This window comes from Nannobrachium achirus, assembly GCF_963921795.1.
Source record: "Nannobrachium achirus genome assembly, chromosome: 6".
Taxonomy (NCBI): domain Eukaryota; kingdom Metazoa; phylum Chordata; class Actinopteri; order Myctophiformes; family Myctophidae; genus Nannobrachium; species Nannobrachium achirus.
This window is the reverse complement of record NC_137815.1, coordinates 37,047,818-37,068,994: the sequence shown is the minus strand read 5'-3', so window position 1 is coordinate 37,068,994 and position 21,177 is coordinate 37,047,818. Positions and strand designations below refer to the sequence as shown.

Below are 21,177 nucleotides of genomic sequence, written 5' to 3'. Positions count from 1 at the left end.
GATCTGCTATTTTTCAACAGTTAAAGCATAAAATAATAATACGCAATAATGTGTAACCGTTCTGAATGGCTTAAGATGGAGGAGGAGAAAGAGGGAGAGATGAGAGACAAGTACAGTAGGTAAACATGAATAAAGGAGGGAGGGAAGGAAAAGAGAAGTGGGGATAAATATAGACAGAGGGGAAAGTAAAAGGAGGGCTCTAGACACATTGACACGGTGTGTAACTTCTTGATTCATGTCAGAGCCCTGTGTGTGTGTGTGTGTGTGTGTGTGTGTGTGTGTGTGTGTGTGCGCGCCCGTGTCCCAGTGGGGGGCTGTAGGGCCGATGACCCGGGTCACAGTCGGACGAGGACCACCGCCGCCGTTACCCGCGGCAACAGATGGGCTCACCATGGCATTTAGACGCCTCGGCTCAAGCAGCCTGTCAAGACAACGCCGACCACGCGCACGCTCCTACTCACAGTGGAACAATTAGCACACTCCCACGCATGTTCACACTCGCTGTACCTACAAATACATACTGCCCACGGTGTGTGTGCGTGAGTGTGTGTGTGGGTGCGTGCGTATGCATCCTGGCCATCATCCCTCATCGTGTCAGTGTGTTCGTTGGGTGCATGCCGCGCGCTGACTGCCTCCCCCTGGCCGGGGACCATCTGTGATGCGGCTCCGGAAACCGGGGATGGATTCTAGTACCTTGTCTCCCCTCCTGCCTCCTAAGCCGTACCCTTCACTCAGACAGACACTCAGACGATGACACAGCACCACTGGGGAGCCTGACAACTCCTCATCGAGAGAGAACTCGTTTTAAATAACACACTGACTTTGCCCAAAGGCTTCTGCAAACGTGACAGAAGTCGGGATATTAAGTTGGGACGTCTTTAGATTAGTTCTAGGAAGTTCACAGTCAGGTGTTTTGTAACACGCACTTTGGGGGATATGGGCTGTCATCTACACGGCCTAACACTAACAGCCTAACAATTTAACTCAAAAATGTAAACCCAAATGGACCAAAGCCTCAGTGTTAAAGGCCGAAACTGGAATTGTTTTCTATAGAAATGTAATGCCTGTTCTTTGTTGCAATGCCTGTTGTTTTGTTTTTGATTGATTGTCCGAGACCAAGGGTCAAAATGGAAATAAGTTTATGACGTTTTATCCTTGATGTTTTTATTTCTGAGAAGCACGTCTAGATGTCATGTGTTTTCTTTTTACCTAACGGTCAGCCAATCAATCAACCAACATCAAATCAAGTGGTATTTTCATATATAGGTTTGATTTGCAGGTGAAAAAAAAATCACCATCATAAATCAAATGATATGTCTGTTTGTAAACAAACTATTACAGCCCAAAAATAAAATGTACAATTATTTTTGTCTGTAGTGTCAGTCAACTAGATTGACAGCACTGCTATTTTTTTTTTTTTATCTTTGGTGATTAATTTACATTTGTATAATGGATATGACCTTGTCCTTTAGTTTAACTCTCAGTTAAATTAACACTTGAGGATTTGACAGTGTACGCTTTCTTCTGTTGCACACAAGTCGCCGTAAAGTACATAGTGAAATCCGGGTTGCACAGGTCCATCATTGTCCATACCTTGATGATCTTGGGGTTTGCACAGCGGCTGTTGCCGGAGGTGGCGTGCATCCAGGTGCTCTCCGGAGGCGTGCACTCCTGTTTCAGGGAGCATTTCTTGTCGTGAACACACCAGCCACACTCGAACCTGGGGTCCGCCTTCAGACACATACCACAGCTGTCCCTCATGGCGTAGCACTTATACAGATGAGCTGGGGGACGAGAGAGGGAGAGAGGAGCACTCATCAGCCTGTAGTTCACAATACGTGTGTATCAGGTGCAACGTTCTAGTAGAAATAAGACTTTTAGAAAGGAATACCAGCACTCACTTAGATCCATTTATTGAAATGTATTGAAATGTATTGAAAATATTCTGGCACAGGATAACATCCTCTACGCCAGACTCACAATATAAATATTTCTTCAAAAAAGATTCAACATACTTTAACAATTCATAACATACAGTACTACATTTAGGACTTCTTGTTTATTATAGGTCAGTGGTTTTCAACCAGTGGTCCTTGAGGGGGTTCCTGGTGGTCACCAGATAAACGATGGAGAGTTGGTAACCAAATGGACCTTTATAGATCTTTTTTTTCTTCTTTTTTTTAATTTTTTATTCCACGATTTTGTAACCCATTTTCACCCAGTGCCAATTGCCTATGTAATCCTGGGCTCTGCTCTCCCTCTGCCGCGCCTGGGGAGACAACGGACTGACCTCATGGGCGAAAGTGAAAGCAGATCCGGCTAGTTTCACTACTTTGGCTTGACAGTCTTGTATGATGAAGTAAGGCAATAATTTAGGGCAAGGGTCTTCAACAGGGTGTCCGGGACCCCTAGGGGGTCCTCAGAGTTACTACAGGGGGTCCTCTAAATCTTTGTGTGATTTAAAAAAAATATATCAAATTTTTAGCTAGATTCTTAATCAGATTAACCAGAGAACTTTAGCCAAAAATAGCCGATCTACAAGCTCACAACGCCTCGCAGCACGAGGCGTTGTGAGCTTATAGACCGGCTATGTTTGGCAAAGAGGTTTGGTGTAGGGGGGAGAAGTATTGACAGTTCAAGTGGTTAAATATCTGAAAACACAAATTGACATGAACCAAACAATGAAACGATATAGAATCGTTGACAAGGTTCTGGGGGTTCCTGATTCATATCTCTCTCTCAAATAAGGGGTCCTTGGCCTGAAAACGTTGAAGACCCCTGATTTAGCGGGAGAAGAAAACCCACAGAAATGTGGAGATACAAGGTTTCTGCCTGACAGTTTAATCCTCTTGGTTGGATCTGCCTGACAGTGACGACATTTAAAACTCGGTTGGATTATATTCCATCTATTTCAATCCCATTTCATAGCCAATGAAAGAAAACACTGAAAATGACCAAATGTCCAAAACCCCCTCAATGTCATTTTAACAAAGTCAAGTTAAATTGCTGCTGCTTCCTAATGTCTGCAGAGGAATTATAAAGAAGAAAAGAAAAGTGTTTTTCTTTTCTCCCCCCCTTCCTCTCGCTCGTTTACAAATCCCATTGGTCACGGCACAGCTTTAAAGTAACCCTGTGCCCAATTACTGGCTGCTAAAGCACTCTTCTCTAATTACATTAACGTGTCAGTATTTAAGATGACGGAGCATCCCTTGCACTCTACAAGATGATTATCATGATTGCAAAAAAAAAAAAGTGTCGAGAGAAAGAGAGAGAGAGAGAGACAAAGAAAGACAGACGTGTAGGCAGGGGTGTCGCACCAAATTCTGGGCCCTGGGCATACTTTAACTATTTAAAAATAGCAGATTGTGGTGCCGTGCTGCGAGCTCGTAGATCTGCTATTTTTGAAAAATTGTGACATTTTTTGCAAGTCTTTGAATGTTTTCAAATTCAAGGTGACGCCCCTGATCAGATGCACACTGAAGATAACGCACAAAGCACAGACACCGACGCATGCTGCTGATACTATGCATTATTAATGGTGCAGTATGTTATACATACCGTTCAACAGTGCTGTTGGTTTTTATTGCGTGAATAATTCATCGTCAAAGCATACAATGTCTCCCGTTGATGTGTATTTCGGTTCACTTTTGATGATTATTTTAGCTGTATTTGATCGCATTTTATTTTATCGTGTTTTTAATGATAATATCAATTTCATGTTGATTTTCTGTGGAGGAATACTGGATTCAAATAGTAAAATCAACAGGAAGTTTGACTTGTTTTAAACAGTAACATTCGTACTGGGTTTTGTGATGTTATAGTCAGAATCAATTTCATTGTACAATGGAAGTCAACGAGGTGCTATTTTTGGATTATCACTTTCTAATCAACTGTGCCATATTTGTCACCAACTGGACTAGTACATGATGTGAGTGTGTGTGTGTGTGTGTGGGGGGGGGGGGGGTGATAATCATGAAGGTAAGCACACAACCCAAACCTCTACCAAACTGAATGTGATTTTCACATGTGCGAGGTTGTACATTTTTGCTATTTTCGGCAAAGAGGTTTGGTGTTAAAAAAGGAGAGGGCCAAGTACAGACCCCTGGGAGGGAGACCCCAGTCAAACATAGAATAGGGTTTAAGAGGTTAAATGTTAAGCATCTTGGCTTTCTGGTTGGGAATAACAGTATGTACTACACCAAAACCTACATGTACAGTGTGTGTCAATAACACACAGAGATTAGCAGTAACAGTGTCAATGATCAGGACTTAATGTACCGTAGCAAGCGTTTGATATCCTGTAGCCAGCCTTTGTGCAACACATAAATGATCATTTTACAATGTGGACAATACCACAATTATATTGTATACTGTAGTGTGTTTTGTATAGCTACAGTAAGTGAAATCGGATGCAAACAAAGAAACAATGTGCTGTAATTCTACGGTACAATGCCCAAATGCCCATCAATAAAACATTGCGTCATCCAGTGTCTAAAGAGGGTTCTGGGAACAGTTGGGTTGGTGTTATCGTAAAACCTCACAGTGGGAGAAAAGCCTGGCATGCCCCCTGCTGTGCTCTACAATCCCCACTAATTATAAAGACGGCATTATAAAGACTGTCTCACTAGTAATTATACAATAGACATGTTCCCTTTGTCTGCTCCTTCGGTGATGCGCCATAAATGAAAATCAATCTCCAGGGTCTCTTGTTTGAAAGGGTGTTGTGGTGCTTAAACATACCTCAACACTGACGGGAATGTTTTGTACATAAATCAGTCTGCAAAGAGTATCCAGTGTAATGCCATATGTAAAGTTTAATTATAGTGGAAAAGGTACGCCTGTCTGCAATTTATCCCGTACGAAGTTGCAGGCGGAATAGAAATACAAGTTCGTGCACTTCAGTGCATTCCTGAAGTTGCAATCTCTCACACGTATCTTAGACATGCAACATATACCCATAATGTACACAGTTCACAGGCAGACTATAGCAGTATTCTCTCTTACCCACAGGCAAATGTGCAAATACGCCGTGCGTGCCCACACACATACTTTTAAGTAGGTCTACAGTGCCCACAGTGTTTGTGTAACTGTGCTGTGCTCTCACACAGCAAGAATATCAGTTGCAGAGGATGGGCTAGCAGAGGCCTTTTGGTCACACTATAAATGATTTACTATGCAGTGCGAGCCAGCTCACAGGGAACTGCAATACCATGTCAGTTACTGCAGTATCTGGGCTAGAGCCTACAGAATGGGAGCTAGGTTTTTTCTTTTCCCCTTCTACATATTGTATAAATGTGTGATGCAGATTTTCATAAATTTCACAGATAAGATTCATAGACTTGTTTGACAGTACTGTCATCTATGTTGGATTCATGTTCAGAACCTCTTAAATCGTCGATATTTTGCACACTTGACCTCTCACTATGTACTGTCTTGGTCTGCTCTACACCAAACCTATTTGCCAATAATAGCCGATCTACAAGCTTTCAACGCCTCAAGTTGTGAGGCGTTGAGAGCTTGTACATCTGCTATTTTTGGCCTCAGAATTGGGACGCGAGGGTTCAAGTTGTTAATTTTAAAATAATTATCCTATCACACAAGGATTTGGCGGTCCTCGTGTAGTAACTCTGAGGACCCCCTATGGGTCCCGGACCCCCTGTTGAAGACCCTTGTGTTATGATAATATATGAAAACTGACAAATCATTGATTCAATTTCAAATTATGACAACTCCTATGTTAATCTTTGCTTGTTTTAAGGCAACACTGGTATTACTTTTTTAGAGACTGCAGACATTCCGTTGACAGGACAGCAATGAGGTAGCCAGCAACGATGTTGCGTCCAGAGGAGCAGCTTACCTTTGATGTTGTAAGGGTTGTCTATGACAAAGTTGCCGTTCCAAACCACAGACAGGTCTACCGGCAGGTCGCTGATGTCGTTGCCTTCATAGTTGTACTGGAATGACAACAAAGACGTTCATATTAGAATTTACATATTACCACCGCAATTTTATCTCCATCAGTCACTGGAAACACAAATCAACCACTGATTTATTCTTTGTCGTACGATGGTGTGGTGTCACATGGCAATTAATAGCAGATCTATAATCTTACAAGCTAGTAGATCTGCTATTTTAGCTGCTCGAGACCAGCATTCTACAAATTATAAATTAAGAATACAGTATACTACGTTATTTTTTGAGAATTCTCGCCTACAGTATGAGAACATGCCCAAAACAAAGAAGCCTTGGTTAATGTGGTCACGACAAACACATCACTAAATACTGTCTGTTTAATTTGAACTTAAAAGATTAGTAGCTACAGCTGTAACGGAACGGTGTTTGGCCGCTGGCTGCTGGTGCTCACACAACCTGCTGTGCTTGCCGAGATGAAGGGCCATAAAAATGAGCGATGAGAGACGGGCTGTATTGTGATTTTAACAACAGGCTCATCGCCGGCTCGCTGCCGGAGCACACAGAGCTGATTAAAAGAGATTGGAATCCCTATCACTGGTACTCATTCCATTCAAGTGATGAATGAAAAGCCTAATATATCTTCAACGATAATATTCCCATCTAATTTCATTTTTGCATCCTGAACTAATGCGAGTTGAAATGTAATTGACTCACAGTCGGCATAATCATTTTATGGGATCGCTCTAAATGAGACAACAAGCTTGGAGACGCCGTAATGTGATGAAAGTGGGCTGGATGTGGGAAGAGCGGAGCAACGGCTCCCGCGAGAAATCCACAGACACCAGTTAGAACCTGTTGTCAATGTCGGATTGTAACTTGGAAGCGCATCAGTCACTCTCTCTCTTTCCATCTCTCACAAACACACATGAAATTTGTTAATTTGTCAAGTTGTCGACACAGCATGATCTGGAGTGCAAATGTACCTCTGACACCGTCAGAGGTACAATAAACACCATATTTTACTGTGTAGCAAAGCAACAAGTACTGTACTTCCAAACACTGATGTGAACAAGATGAACAAAAGCAAAAGAAAATACCCCTCCATCCGCCACAATAAAAAATAATAATAATAATGATAATAGAAAGATGCAATTCTGGGAAATTGCAAGTGTGGTTGTCCTGACACAAGTCACACTTGCAAGTGAATTCCGTCCTTGTCCCTTTTATGGCCATGTATGGAGATGTCATCAATGTTAAGCCCATAACTTCGAATGCCCATATATGGACATACTGTGTCAGTCTCATGGGGTCTATGATGTCAGACATCTATGATGTCAGTCATCTCCATATTTGAGTCCCGATGAAGCCGTTCACTTTGACACATACCGTTGTTGACATATACCGTTGGGTATGGTCCAAGGGCGTGCGGTACCACCAAAAACTGTGGGAGGAGTAGCGCGGCAAAATAACATTTATCTGGAAAGATGGAAAAATGGAAGGAAGAAAGTACTAAACACACTAAAACAGGGGTCTTCAACGTTTTCAGGCCAAGGACCCCTTAGTTGAGAGAGAGATGAAGCAGGGACCCCCACAACCTTTTCATAGATTCCATATAGTTTCATTGTTTGACAGCACGATCGTCAGTGTATTTTGGATTCATGTCAATTTGTGTTTAACCACTTGAACCGTCAATACTTAATAAACTTTCACTCCGTACTTAGTCTGCTCTTTTTCCCGTCTACACCAAACCTCTTTGCCAAAAATAGCCGATCTACAAGCTCACAACGCCTTGCGGCGCGAGGCATTGTGAGCTTGTAGATCGGCTATTTTTGGCTACAGTTCTCAGAATATGGACACGAGGGTTCAAGTGGTTAAATAAAAAAAAAGGAGAAAAAACTTTCTATCACTCAAAGATTTGGAGGACCCCCTGTAGTAACACTGAGGACCCCCTAGGGGTCCCGGACCCCCTGTTGAAGACCCATGCACTAAAAAGATTCAGCATCGAAAAATAATGTAATTCTCTGGTCCAGCAGAGAGTAAAAAACGCAGCAAGATGCTAACAGATCTGTTGCCGTGCAGCTTGCAGGCCCTCTGACCTGACGCAAGGTTCATGTCTGGTAGGTCTTAAGATAGACCATGTTAGCCTAATGCCCCTGTCAGTCAAAGACTGCCCACTCACTCTGACAGCAATAGCAACTGGTCACTATCTTCAATGGCCTGAGGGTGATAGATAGCAGGACCATTCACCTCTAGTGGAGGGGTGATAAAATACATTGTGAAAGCCCAGGCCTGTGGCTATATGGACCCGACAGATTGGATCTAGGTCTGACTTTAACACTTATGTGACTGTGATTACCCCTCCAACGTGATACGCAGGGTCTTATCTTGACATTGTTATTAATAGTAAATAGTGTATTCTGGAGAGAATAAAGAAGCAGAAATGTGCATGCCGTAGATAAGAGTTACTATGTATGTATGACCAGTGATTGGCTGAGTCATCCGTTCTCCACGTCCGTGATTGGATGGTTGGTTGGTTTTACATGCTACCCCAAGTGCAGAAATCAAATGACCCCTCAACTTGTTCTCACGGACAAGTCTCTCCACTGGTCGTGTTTACATTTATCATTTTTGTCTCTTCTGTAACGATGGATTGTCAATCATTTCTCCTCATCACTTCATCCAGTGTCAAGCCAACGTTGTACTTCATCGCACAACACCGTCACTGAAAATCACTTCTATTAGAACAGTGTGAAGAGTATAATGTAGGCTTCTGTCTTGCCTTCAAACGCTTCCCCCATGTGTGTTTGTGTGCATGCGCGCATGTGTGCGCGTGTGTGTGTGTGTGTGTGTGTGTGTGTGTGTGTGTGTGTGTGTGTGTGTGTGTGTGTGCACATCTCAACATGCACTCCACAATTCAAAGGGGTAGAGTCTCACAATGCCTTCATAATTATAGTCTTATTTTTCTTATTTCCCTTCCACTGTTCAACTTGACTTGACTTAAGGTGTTACCACTAGTTATAATGTAGTAGGCAGTGCAGTTCATTTAGAGTGTGTGTTTGTTTGTGTGTGTGTGTGTGTGTGTGTGTGTGTGTGTGTGTGTGTGTGTGTGTGTGTGTGTGTGTGTGTGTGTGTGTGTGTGTGTGTGTGTGTGTGTGTGTGTGTTGGGGAGAGGGGGGGGCAGCTGCAGAATGCTGTAAAAGTTGTCTCTGTGGAAGTTGTACAGGAGGCCAGTATGTGGGGGGAGCACTCCGGGGGGAAAAATCTGCCTCTTCAATAAGTACTAGATACTAAATAAGTCAGAGCACCCAAACTGCGGCTATGAATACATCTGGGTGAATCAATTTTCAAAGAATTCTCTCCACAAACTAGGTCCTGAGTGTAAAATTTAGTGGATGTCTTGTGAGATGCTTAGGACTGGAGCCTCTGGGTATGCTGGGAGACTCAGGGAACGTAGCCAGAGAAGCAAAGCTGAACAGGGACGTGCAGAGAATGTTATAGAGGCAGGGGCTAACATTTCTAAAAGGGCCTTTGGGCGGAAATATGGAAAATAGCAGACATCCAAGCTCACAACGCATCGCGCTGCGACGCGCTGTGAGCTTGGAGGTCGGCTATTTTCGGTGCGTGATAACACACTGAACTAAGCTAAATCAAATCAATACTGGAGATGTGGCGTAACGGCATGGATTTCTACACAGAGAGGGCAATTCTTTCAACATAAGATGCAGCGTTCAAGTTCAGGAGTGTTTGGAAAAGGTCAATTCTCTTGAATGCTGCCTTCATTTATGGCATGGAAAGAAGGCATTTGCATTTCTTTCACCATAGCAAAAACAGCATTCATGATCAGGGAGAGGGCACTTTTTAACAGACGGATAAAAGGGCAGGGGCTCGAGCCCCCTTTGACGTCTATGTGTGCACGTGCCTGGAGCTGAACGAGGGGAGTCGGGGGTGGAGAGAGAGAGGATGATGTGAGGTTCTTTTTTTGCTCGATTTACAATCCGTCGTACAACAGCAAATCTATAAGGTCGCAACATTCGCAATATTATAGATCTGGCCATTTTCAGCGCGTAAGACACCTACGTGTAAATCAGGCCTGACGGGAGAGGTGATTGTGTACGTTGCGATGCGGACACCATTCATTTACACATGGAATACCAGGGGCCGGCCCCCGGTTATAACAGCCGGGGCGGGGAGGTGGCTAAAGTGAAACTGGCATTTTCAATTTGCTCTCTGACACGTTGCTCGTCTCCCCCCCCCCCCCCCTCACAACCCCCCCCCCCCGAAGCTCTTGCTTCCAATCCTCTCCTCTTCTGTCTGCATGCAGTACCTCTTCCCAGCCCCCCTCCCTTGTCAAATTCCTCTCCTATCGTGTCTCTTATATATCACCGCTCCCCCCCCCTGCCCGCCCAACCCCATCGCCTGCTGCAGTCAAGACAAGGAAATATGGCGGACATTCCTTTATCCTCGTGTAATCAAACGAGTCCGGAGGAGCACATGTGCACTCTGTAAACACGCAATGTGCACACACGGGATGCTCTCCAAGTGACACGTGTGGGATCAAACGCATCGAAGACTGATCACGTTGTATATGCAAGTGTATTATGTATAAATGTGTATATATATATACACTGTATTTCAGTGTGAGCTTCATCTTCACCTAGCATATCGTCGTTGTCGGGTGGAAACCTTGTATGTCCAAAAGCGTTCGTTTTGTATTTATCATTTAAAAAATGAACTAAACTAGTGAAAACAGCCGATCTACAAGCACACAACGCCTCGCGGTGCGAGGCGTTGTGTGCTTGTAAATCTGCTGTTTTCACTAGTTTTGTGCGACAGCCTTGTATGATGAAGCAGGGCTTTACTTAGCGAAGAAATGTACAAATTTGAAACTTGGAGATACGAGGTTTCTGCCCGACAGTGACGATATACTGTATGAACTTCCTCGTCCGTCCCCCCCACACCCCCAACCGAAGACCACCCAGTCTGCATGGGAACTAGAAGAATACCCCTTCGCTGGACAGAGATTGAGGGGATTGTGAGTGTGTTTGTGTGTGTGTGTGTGTGTGTGTGTGTGTGTGGGGGGGGGGGGGGGTGCAGGGGGTGCTGAAACAACAGATGGATTGAAGGGAAGGGGAGGAGAAGAGGAAGAGCATGAAAAAAGAGAGAGGGGTCTAAAAATGAGGACAGGGAACCGGATGAAGCATAGAGATTGAGGAGAGCAAGTGGTACCTGCATATACAGTATACGAAGGTGTGTGTGTGTGTGTGTGTGTGTGTGTGTGTGTGTGTGTGTGTGTGTGTGTGTGTGTGTCTCTGTGTTCATTGCCATGGGACTACTCTGCTCAGTGAACCTGTCAATGAACCTAGCATGACCCAACGATTCACATGAGATGCTTCAGGTCCCATCCATGGAGAGATGAATCCTACCCTGGTTTTACTCAAACACAAAGCCTGGAATCTCTCTGTCACTCACTCACACACACACACACACACACACACACACACACACACACACACACACACACACACACACACACACACACACACACACACACACACACACACACACACACACACACACACACACACACACACACACACACACACACACACACACAGTTTTGGCCAAAATAACAATACAGCCCACTCTCCTTCCCTTTGAGATTGTGTGTGTGTGGGAGAGAGAGTGTGAGTGCGAGAGTGTGTGTGAGAGAGAGAGAGAGAGAGAGAGAGAGAGAGAGAGAAAGAAGGTGAGAGCGCACAGAGGTTAGGTTATAATCCCCAAGCCCATCTCCTCTCATTGCACCAAAGGCTATTAAACTTTCATAGCTCACCTGAACAATACAGTCCCTGCAGCGCTACACATATACCTGAACCAACGCACAGACACGGCAGAGAATTCCAATATCAAAAAGCTTCGAGAAGAGAGTGGGTGTGTGCTTGTGTGCATGCATGTGTGTACTACAGTATAATACTTTAAAAAGAAAGAAAAAGGAATATGATGCCAAATAGTGTGGTTTGTAATGAGAAACAGCCAACACCGGCCTTTTGAAATGATGAAACTGTGTGTAAATGTTTGAACCCAGAACAGAATGATAGATGGAGGAGAGAAAGCGTGGCTTCTCCCAGCTGTCCTTCCCCCGCTCTCGTCCAAATCCCCCCGAAGAAATAAACGAAAAGACAAGGGTAGAAGAAATGAAGGGAGGAATGGTTGAATGGATGGATGGATGAAGGAGGGAGAGATGAAGAGAGTCCCGACAGGTACCGCCTGTGAGGGTCACAGCCTGATAATTAGTCATGTTGAAGGTGTGCGCAAATCCAAACAGCTAAAAATACTAAACTAGCCAGGGGCGATGCCTGGGACAAGACTGGTGTCTACCTCTACACCAGGGGTCTTCAACTCTGAGGACCCGCTAGGGGTCCCGGACCCCCTGTTGAAGACCCTTGCTCTACACTTCTCTCAGAAGATGACAGACTGTTAAAGATCACATCCTGACACTTACTAACCACACTAAACACATGACTAAAACGAAAAAATAAAAAAATAAAATTTTGTCAAAATCAACAGACTAGAGTTAGAACCCAGGTCCCCCGTGCGAGAATCAACATTTTTACAGTTGTGCTATAATGAAGGCAACATTGTTTCCCTTTGAATGTCATGCAGTACCTCTTGTTAACCAGTAGTGGTCGTACCCAACCACAAATTCTAAATATTTCACAAGAATGGGAGAGCACCTCCACACTAGTAGTTATATTGTTATTAAAATACTCTAACATAAAGATAATAGTTATAATAATTTTATTCAAATAATAAATAAAAATGCAGCATGTACAAATGGACCCGATTTAGCTTACATTTTATTTATACACTCAAGGTTACAAATGGATAAATGAACACATAGGATTTTACTGTGTGGTAGGTCTGAAGCAGTAGCATACCGATGCATACCATGTGGACACGCCTACACTACACTTGCACACATGTACACACAACCCCAGGCAGATATGACTTCCTAATCAAGGATAAAAGTGGTAATCCTTCCTATAGCTTAGTGGATGTGTGCAGTGTGTGCAGTGTGTGTGTGTGTGTGTGTGTGTGTGTGTGTGTGTGTGTGTGTGTGTGTGTGTGTGTGTGTGTGTGTGTGTGTGTGTGTGTGTGTGTGTGTGTGTGTGTGCGTGTGGGGCAGGGTCATACAGCTTGGAATTAGCCATAATAGAGGCCTGTTAGCCAGCGGTAATCGCTAATGCTAACAGGATTGGGGCATGGCCAGACCCCGCCATCACCCGGCTTATCACACGCACACACATACATGCACACACACACACATGCACAAATGCATTTTTCATTGAGAGAGAGAGAGAGAGAGAGAGAGAGAGAGAGAGAGAGAGAGAGAGAGAGAGAGAGAGAGAGAGAGAGAGAGAGAGAGAGAGAGAGAGAGACCGACATACAGACAGAGAGACCGAAAGGCAGACAGAAAGAGACAGAGAGATAGCGAAAGCTGGCTTGAGGGAAAGTAATTGGTAATTTGTTGTTCTGTAATCCCACATTGACCCATGCAGCAAATATTATACTATGTGTATGTAGGCAACTATATATTATTATATACAGTTTAGTATGTGAGCGGTCACAGCTTGTCTGTATGTCTCTGTCTGTCACGGCTAACACTGTGGTTCTATGGGTTTGTCCCTCTGACGTCATACTGTGTGTGTGTGTGTGTGTGTGTGTGTGTGTGTGTATGAGAGCGAGCGAGAGAGATATATAGATAGATATATAGATATAGATATATAGCTATGTAGACACACACACACACACACACACACACACACACACACACACACACACACACACACACACACACACACACACACACACACACACACACACACACACACACACACACACACACACACACACACACACACACACACACACACACACTTATTACAATTATTGTGATTATACAGCAGAGAACTGACAAACTAGAATAACTGGCCGATCCATCACGCCACAGTCACATTTCAAAGCTATCAGGAAACTCTTTGAGCATCCACTGCTCCCTCTGCAGAGACAGACAGCATGGAAGCCGGAGGGAGGGAGGGAGGCAGGAGGTTGAGATTCAGATCCATGCTAGCACACCACACTGATGCCCACCACTGAGGCAGGTTGAGATTCAGATCCATGCTAGCACACCACACAGAGACGGACCGCTGATATTTTTCCCCAACATACGGACAGTTCTTCTGCATGATGCGGGAGCCGGGAGGGTGGGGATGGCTCATTAGGGGCCTGGCAGATATGCTGGTAGATTTGCTGTTTTAGCCAAATGTTCGCCCTATAATTATTATGGAAATGTTCGCCATTTATGACACAAACAGAATAGGGACGCTATTCATGTCCTTAACACGGGGTAAACTGCACAAGGAATCGGTTGCATGAGAATAAGTGGAAAGCTCAGCAATAACAGCACTAGTCAGCAATAACAGCTCTAGTCATGCAGTCAAAATGGCAATATAATTAGGCAAAGAGAATGGTTCACATAAGTAAAAGTCTATCCAGAAGTATTGTACATTGGGTATGTCTAAGTCCTGGTGCAATAGCAGCAGTCATGGTTGATTTGAATTTTTGCAGGCAACATGCAGGCAGATGTGCGTAGCCTGATGAACCAGTGTTAAAAACTGTCCCTACATGGTGATAGGGTACATGCAGTCATGCTCCTGCATTGTCCAGCAGACATCAACAGGGAGATCAGTCTGCTGTGGTCCCTAACCACATGACATTCTAAATTCTGCACACTGTTGCTTAAAGGGCTCCCAGTCAAAGATGTATTTGCCAGACCCATGAAATGGGTAGGCCTACATAAGCAAATGTCGGTCTGTCTGTCTGTCTGTCCTGGTTTTCTATATAAAGGGTATATATGATGATGACATGATGATGACATGCCTACAAAAAGCATGATGTCATAAATGATGATGACAGACAGGGGGTCTGGCACAACCAGGTTGACCTGGTCTAGTTTGTTAGGGCTTCCACTAAAAAAAACATCTGACAACATCACAGGAGAGGTAATCTAGGATGTTGAACACTGAGGAACGTTAAGCTGCTGATTCCCTTTTTTTTTTTTTTTTTTTATCCCACGATTTTGTAACCCATTTTTCACCCAGTGCCAATTGCCTACGCTGTAATCCTGGGCACTACTCTCCCTCTGCCAACGTGGGGAGAGCCCTGCACTGAGCTCATGCTTCCTTCAACGCATGAGGCGTGAGCATGCCGCTTCTTGTCACCTGACAAGGCGTGGCCAACTCAAGGTGGGTGGCGCTAAAGTGAAAACCAGGTATACTGAATATATACCTGGTATATTAAAGAACTGGTGGGTGTGGCCACATAAAACTAGACCAGGTCAACCTGGTTGTGCCAGACCCCCTGTCTGTCATCATCATTTATGACATCATGCCTTTTGTAGGCATGTCATCATCATATATACCCTTTATATAGAAAACCCGGACAGACCGACATTTGCTTATGTAGGCCTACCCATTTCATGGGTCTGGCAAACATGGTTTTAACACTGTTTGTACACTTTTTTCCCACCAGGTACAATCATAATAATACCTGATGATCGTGTTTTAGGGGCATAATGTGACAGCCTGTCTTCTCTTCTCGTAGCCTCACACCCTCCTCTCTTTTCCTGCTCTCCTCCTCTGCTCTTATCTCCACATTCCCCTGGTTTCCTGTTAGGCTCGTATGGTTGATGTCTGAATTACCAACCATCTCCATATGCACCCCATGGCTGCTAGGGCAGGGGCGTCACAGGGGGGGGGAGTGGGACTGAGTTACATATCTACAAGCTCGCAGCGCGGCACTCGATGCCCGGCTGTGAGCTTGTATATCTGCCATTTTTCAATAGTTAAAGCAACAAATAATGTGTAATAATGCGTTCCCGGTCTAAATGCCTTTAAACCCGCTCCCTCTATGAAGAACGTTCATGGGAGGCCCGCAGTGAATCCTCGTACCCAGGGCCCAGAATTTGGTGCAACACCCCTGTGCTAGGGGGAGGAGCAGAGGGAGCGTGGAGGGAGGAGGAGGAGGATAGGCGAGTCAGGAGTAAAACGAGGAGAGAATAAAGTGTTTGGAGGAAGAAGATATACAGGTGGGGGAGCTACAGTAGAATGGAGAGAAAGAGAGGAGCGACAGAAGAACAGGAGAAGAGAAGGAGGAAGAGAACTAGAAGAAGAAGAAGGAGAAAAGAAAGGGACTGGGGTGGAGGGAGGAGGTGGAGATGCTGCCATATGCCCACAGCTGAGCAGCAATTCATTTTGATTTAACAGAGGACAAGAGCAATGCACCTCACCTGACAGGGAGGAGAGGAGAGGAGAGGAAGAGGAAGAGGAAGAGGAAGAGGAAGAGGAGAGGAGAGGAGAGGAGAGGAGAGGAGAGGAGAGGATATAGAGGGTGGGTGGGTGCATGCAGCAGATGGAGAGAGAAAGGTGGAGACAGAGGAGAGAGAGAGAGAGAGAGAGAGAGAGAGAGCGAGCGAGCGAGCGGAGGATTTACACTGGAAGATGGAAGGAATACTACGGTAGCAACACCTGTGTTCGTGTGTGTGTGTTGGTGCGTGTGTGTGTGTGTGTGTGTGTGTGTGTGTGTGTGTGTGTGTGTGTGTGTGTGTTGTGCGTGTGTGTATGTGTGTGTGTTGGTGCGCGTGTGTGTGTGTGCCTGCTGCTTAGAGGAAAGATTTATGTTGGAGCAGTCATCAGTGAAGAAGGGATGCAAATACAACAAGTGAGCTGCATGCACAATGCCCCCCCCCCCCCCCAAACACGCAAACTGACACAGATGTCCATAGACATACAAAGTCATACTATCACAATCTAAGTCTCCACAGTCATAATAACTGGCCTCCAATTACTGTGCACGCAAGCACGCACGCACGCACGCACACACAGAATCCCAGTCCTTCTCCAGGCCAATTAAAATGGTATCAGTGTGTGCTGTAGTGTAGCTGACTGCAGTGGCAGGTCTGGTGTTTATATCTCATTAAGCTGTGCCAGGCCATGCCACACCACACCGTGCCATGCTCATTAGCCCTGTCTCTGCCATCTCCACTACTGTGTGTGTGTGTGTGTGTGTGTGTGTGTGTGTGTGTGTGTGTGTGTTGGTGTGTTGGTGTGTTGGTGTGTTGGTGTGTGTGTGTGTGCGCGTGCGTGCGTGCGTGCGTGCGTGCGTGCGTGCGTGCGTGCGTGCGTGCGTGCGTGCGTGCGTGCGTGCGTGCGTGCGTGCGTGCGTGCGTGCGTGCGTGCGTGCGTGCGTGCGTGCGCGCGCGTGGTTCATTTCTGCCTACTTGAAAAAAAGTATAAAAGATTTACGTTTTCAGAAAATTAAGATGAAAGGTTTTACGAACCCCTCTCTCTCGCTAAACTAAACCTTCCATAATACATTATCCTTATGCTCTTCCTGTTCTATGCCTCCTCCAGGTGTCTCTCATCCCTCCATCTCTTTCTCACTCTCTCCGTTTGCTCTCCCTTGCTTTCCGTTCTTTTTTTCCCCCCATCATGCACCTCTGTCCTCTCTCTTTCTCCCTCTTCTCCCAATGTGTACTGTTGCTTCTTTTCCCCATCTCTCTGTTGCACGCACACACACACACACACACACACACACGTGCACACATACGCATGTGCACACACACACACAGGCATCCGTCTCCACTGCCCGACTGCAATTCATCATCATTTTATCTGCCTTAATTGGATGCCATCAGGACCCCTGATACTTCCCATCTCTGCTTTAACAAACAGCTGCTGCTGCTCCACACACACACACACACGCGCGCGCACACACACACACGCACGCAGGCACGCATGCACACACAAACGCACACACGCAGTCCCAAAGTAGATTTTCTCCTCCTGCCCCTGGTGAGCCTGTGTTTGGGGGAAGAGAGAGAAGAGAAGTGGGGTGATAGAGTGGCCCACTGGTTCATCACAGTGAAGGTAATGGTGTAAAACCCCGTCACTGATATCCTCACTGTCCAGCTGAAACCTTGTATGTCCAAATTGTTCAATTATAATTTAAAAAAAGAAACATATCGTCGTTGTCGGGTGGAAACCTTGTATGTCCAAAACTGTTTGTTTTGTATTTATCATTTTAAAAATGATTTAAACTAGTGAAAACAGACGATCTACAGTACAGTGTGTGCTTGCAGATCTGCGGTTTTCACTACTTTTGTGCGACGGCCTTGTATGATAGATAAAAAATTACAAATTTGAAACTTGGAGATACGAGATTTGTGCCGTCACTACTTTGGTGTGACACTCTCGTATGATGAAGTAGGGCATTCATTTACGAGAAAAGAAAACAAAATCACACCTAGCGTGAAGTGAGCGTCGCTATTTAAGAGGTAATTTCATTAAGCGTCCCGCGAAGCTTGGCCAGTGTGACCCTGGGTGTAGAACAAACTCTGAGCGCTTTGTGCCAAGATGCAGGCCAGATGTAGGACACGCTTCAGAGCCCGGACAAAGCAAGATGTTGGAGCTTAGCTCCTTCCAGGAGCGCCGCTCAAAAACATTAAAACGTTGAAATAGAGATACATGGTTTCTTCCTGACAGCAACGATATAATCGTTCCCCTCTCATGCCATTTCCTTCATTCCAGGGAGAGAGAGAGAGAGAGAGAGAGAGAGAGAGAGAGAGAGAGAGAGAGAGAGAGAGAGAGAGAGAGACATGGAGTATGGATGGAGGACATTGTGGAACAGTGTTAAGGATGCAGAGGGGTGGTGGTGAGAGAACGGATCAGAGATGGTAACAGAGACTGAACATGGTGGCGCAGAGACTAAATTGGGAGAAACAAAACGCAACAGAAAGGAAGAACTCGGCTTAAATAGCCGGTCTACAAGCTCACAACGCATTGCGATGCAAGTTTGTAGATCAGCTGCTTTTGGTGTTTTTGAGCTCTAACATCTGGCTTTGTCCGTTTGTTCAAAGTTTGTTGTACACCCATGGTCAAACTGGCCAAGCTTCGCGGGATGCTTAATGAAATTAACTCATAGATAGCACCGCTCACTGTGTTTTTGACATTTGTCACTCATAATGACATGCCCAAAATAGGGACGCCGGGTAATCGGGTTTGAAGTGGCAGACGAGTCATGCACAGAAATGTCTCCGCTATCACAGTCCTCAATGCTCTCACTTCTCTTCCACATTTTCTCCATCTTCCAACGGCACCCAGCTGTGTTCAATCAGCCCTTATGACCCAGGAGAGTGTGTGTGTGTGTGTGTGTGTGTGTGTGTGTGTGTGTGTGTGTGTGTGTGTGTGTGTGTGTGTGTGTGTGTGTGTGTGTGTGTGTGTGTGTGTGTGTGTGTGTGTGTGTGTGTGTGTGTGTGTGTGTGTGTGTGTGTGTGCGTGCGTGCGTCCGTGCGTGCGTGTGTACATTTGGAGAAAAAAAGTAATGCTGTTGTTGTAGTCTATTTTTAATCTAGAGACACTCGACGTGGTCTGAATATTCACAGAGAATCTCGCCTGTGACATTGAAGTGTGAAAGTCTCACCCCCCCCCCCCCCCTCAACCTAACATCAAGTGTTTGATATTCATAAACAGTACCGAACAAATCCCCCACTGCTTAAAACATCCCCCAGAGTTTTAAAACAAAATACTAAGCAGCGCAAAAAAAAAAAAAGTTTTGTGTCTTGGCTTGAACACCAACCCCCCCCCCCCCCCCCCCCCCCACCCCAGCAGAACTAGCTCAGCTGCATTCTTTCTCATGTCTGGCCCCCGTGGGAGAAGTCAGTATGTACAGTAACCTAATATAGAGCTATCACAGGAACAATATTTCCCCCCATAAACGGATATGGACAGCCAATACCAAACAAGGTTAGCATCGGGCTGGTGTTACACTATCACGTATCACGTATGTCACATTTACAGTTGGCTTATTGATAGCCTCCTGTTAGGGGATACCGTACACCGAGCATTCAGTTGTTATTTTCAGTGTAAAAGGAGCATCGTGTACGTAACCAGAGCTCAAATGTGATCCCGTCATGGATATTGTGGAATATTCCGTGTGGGTAGTTTTCTGGTTTTGAATGGTGTGATGATGACGGGATTTGAAAGAGAGGAGAGTTGAATTTTGGACTTCTAAACAGATTATTTTCCTCCTTCCCTCTCCCCTGTCCTTTGTTCTCTTCAATATATCGTTCTCACATTCCACTCCCAAGTCATCTTCTCCCCTCAAACCATCTCGTTGCACCCAAGCTCACCTCCACCTCCGTTCCCCGTCACTCGCTGAAAATAGCACCATCTCTTCATCGAGTTCTCAACGTGTTTGTCGCAATGCGATATGTTGTGAGCTTGTAGTTCAGCTGTTTTCACTCAACTCCTCTCCACTGCTCGCATCTCTTTTCAAGTTATGCTCTTCTCACCAGGGGCGTCATTGAAAAACAGATAGATATACAAGCTCACAGCGCTGAACCGAGTGCCGGAAGTAAATATTTTGAGATGGGGTGTCCGTGGCCAAATAGCTGAATGGTTAGGGAGCCTGCCTGGGGAACCAGTTCCCCTGGTTGTCCTTGGTTCGATTCCCAGCCAGGATAGCAATGTCGATGTGTGTCCCTGAGCAAGACTCTTAACCCCTAATTGCTCACGCGCTCCTTGTGGGCTGCGAAGCAGCTGGGTTGGGCTGCAAATACTGAATTTCCCTCGCGGGAGGAGTAGGTAACTATTAACTATTATATTATTATTAAATACATATCATTTTGGGGGTCCTTGGCAAGAAAAGGTTTGAGCACCAAAAATAAATCATTTGAAATATTCAAAGACTTGCACAAATTTCCATGATTTTTTCAAAAATAGCTGATCTACAAGCTCACCTTGTATATCTGCTATTTTTCAAAAGTTAAAGCACAAAATGTGAGTGAATCCTTGTACCCAAGGCCCCGAATTTGGTGCGACATCCCTGCTCCTCACTCCTTTCCTCCACGCAACTTAAAAAAAGAAAAATCGCTTCCCTCTCTTATTTTCCTCCATGTGTGTGAGGTGAGCGTGTGCCTGTTTGAAACCGGGGGCAAACGCTGCTGTGTGTCTCTCAAACACCAGGCTAAACTGTGGATTAACAACCGTGTGTTTACTACATTGATTGGCAAACCACCCGCCTTCCTGACAGTCCATCTACTGTAGCTGTTGGTGTAATGGGGCCATACACACACACACACGCAACCACCCTGTAATACACAGCCTCGGGCATATTGAAGAATTCCCATGCACACATTGTTGCGTATGC

At 45.1% G+C, this 21,177-nt stretch overlaps 1 protein-coding gene across 1 annotated transcript in view; it reads right to left on the bottom strand.

Annotated features, from left to right (window-relative positions):
• Nucleotides 1-21,177, bottom strand: part of LOC308287859 (plexin-A1-like) — a gene marked incomplete at its 5' end in the record, with an annotated part of 234,475 nt that overhangs the window by 58,488 nt on the left and 154,810 nt on the right. Inside the window, 2 exons of the mRNA XM_080729172.1 lie at nt 1,594-1,784; nt 5,858-5,954. Of these exons, the coding sequence (XP_080585298.1) occupies nt 1,594-1,784; nt 5,858-5,954 (288 nt within the window). The remainder of the gene's footprint in view (nt 1-1,593; nt 1,785-5,857; nt 5,955-21,177) is intronic.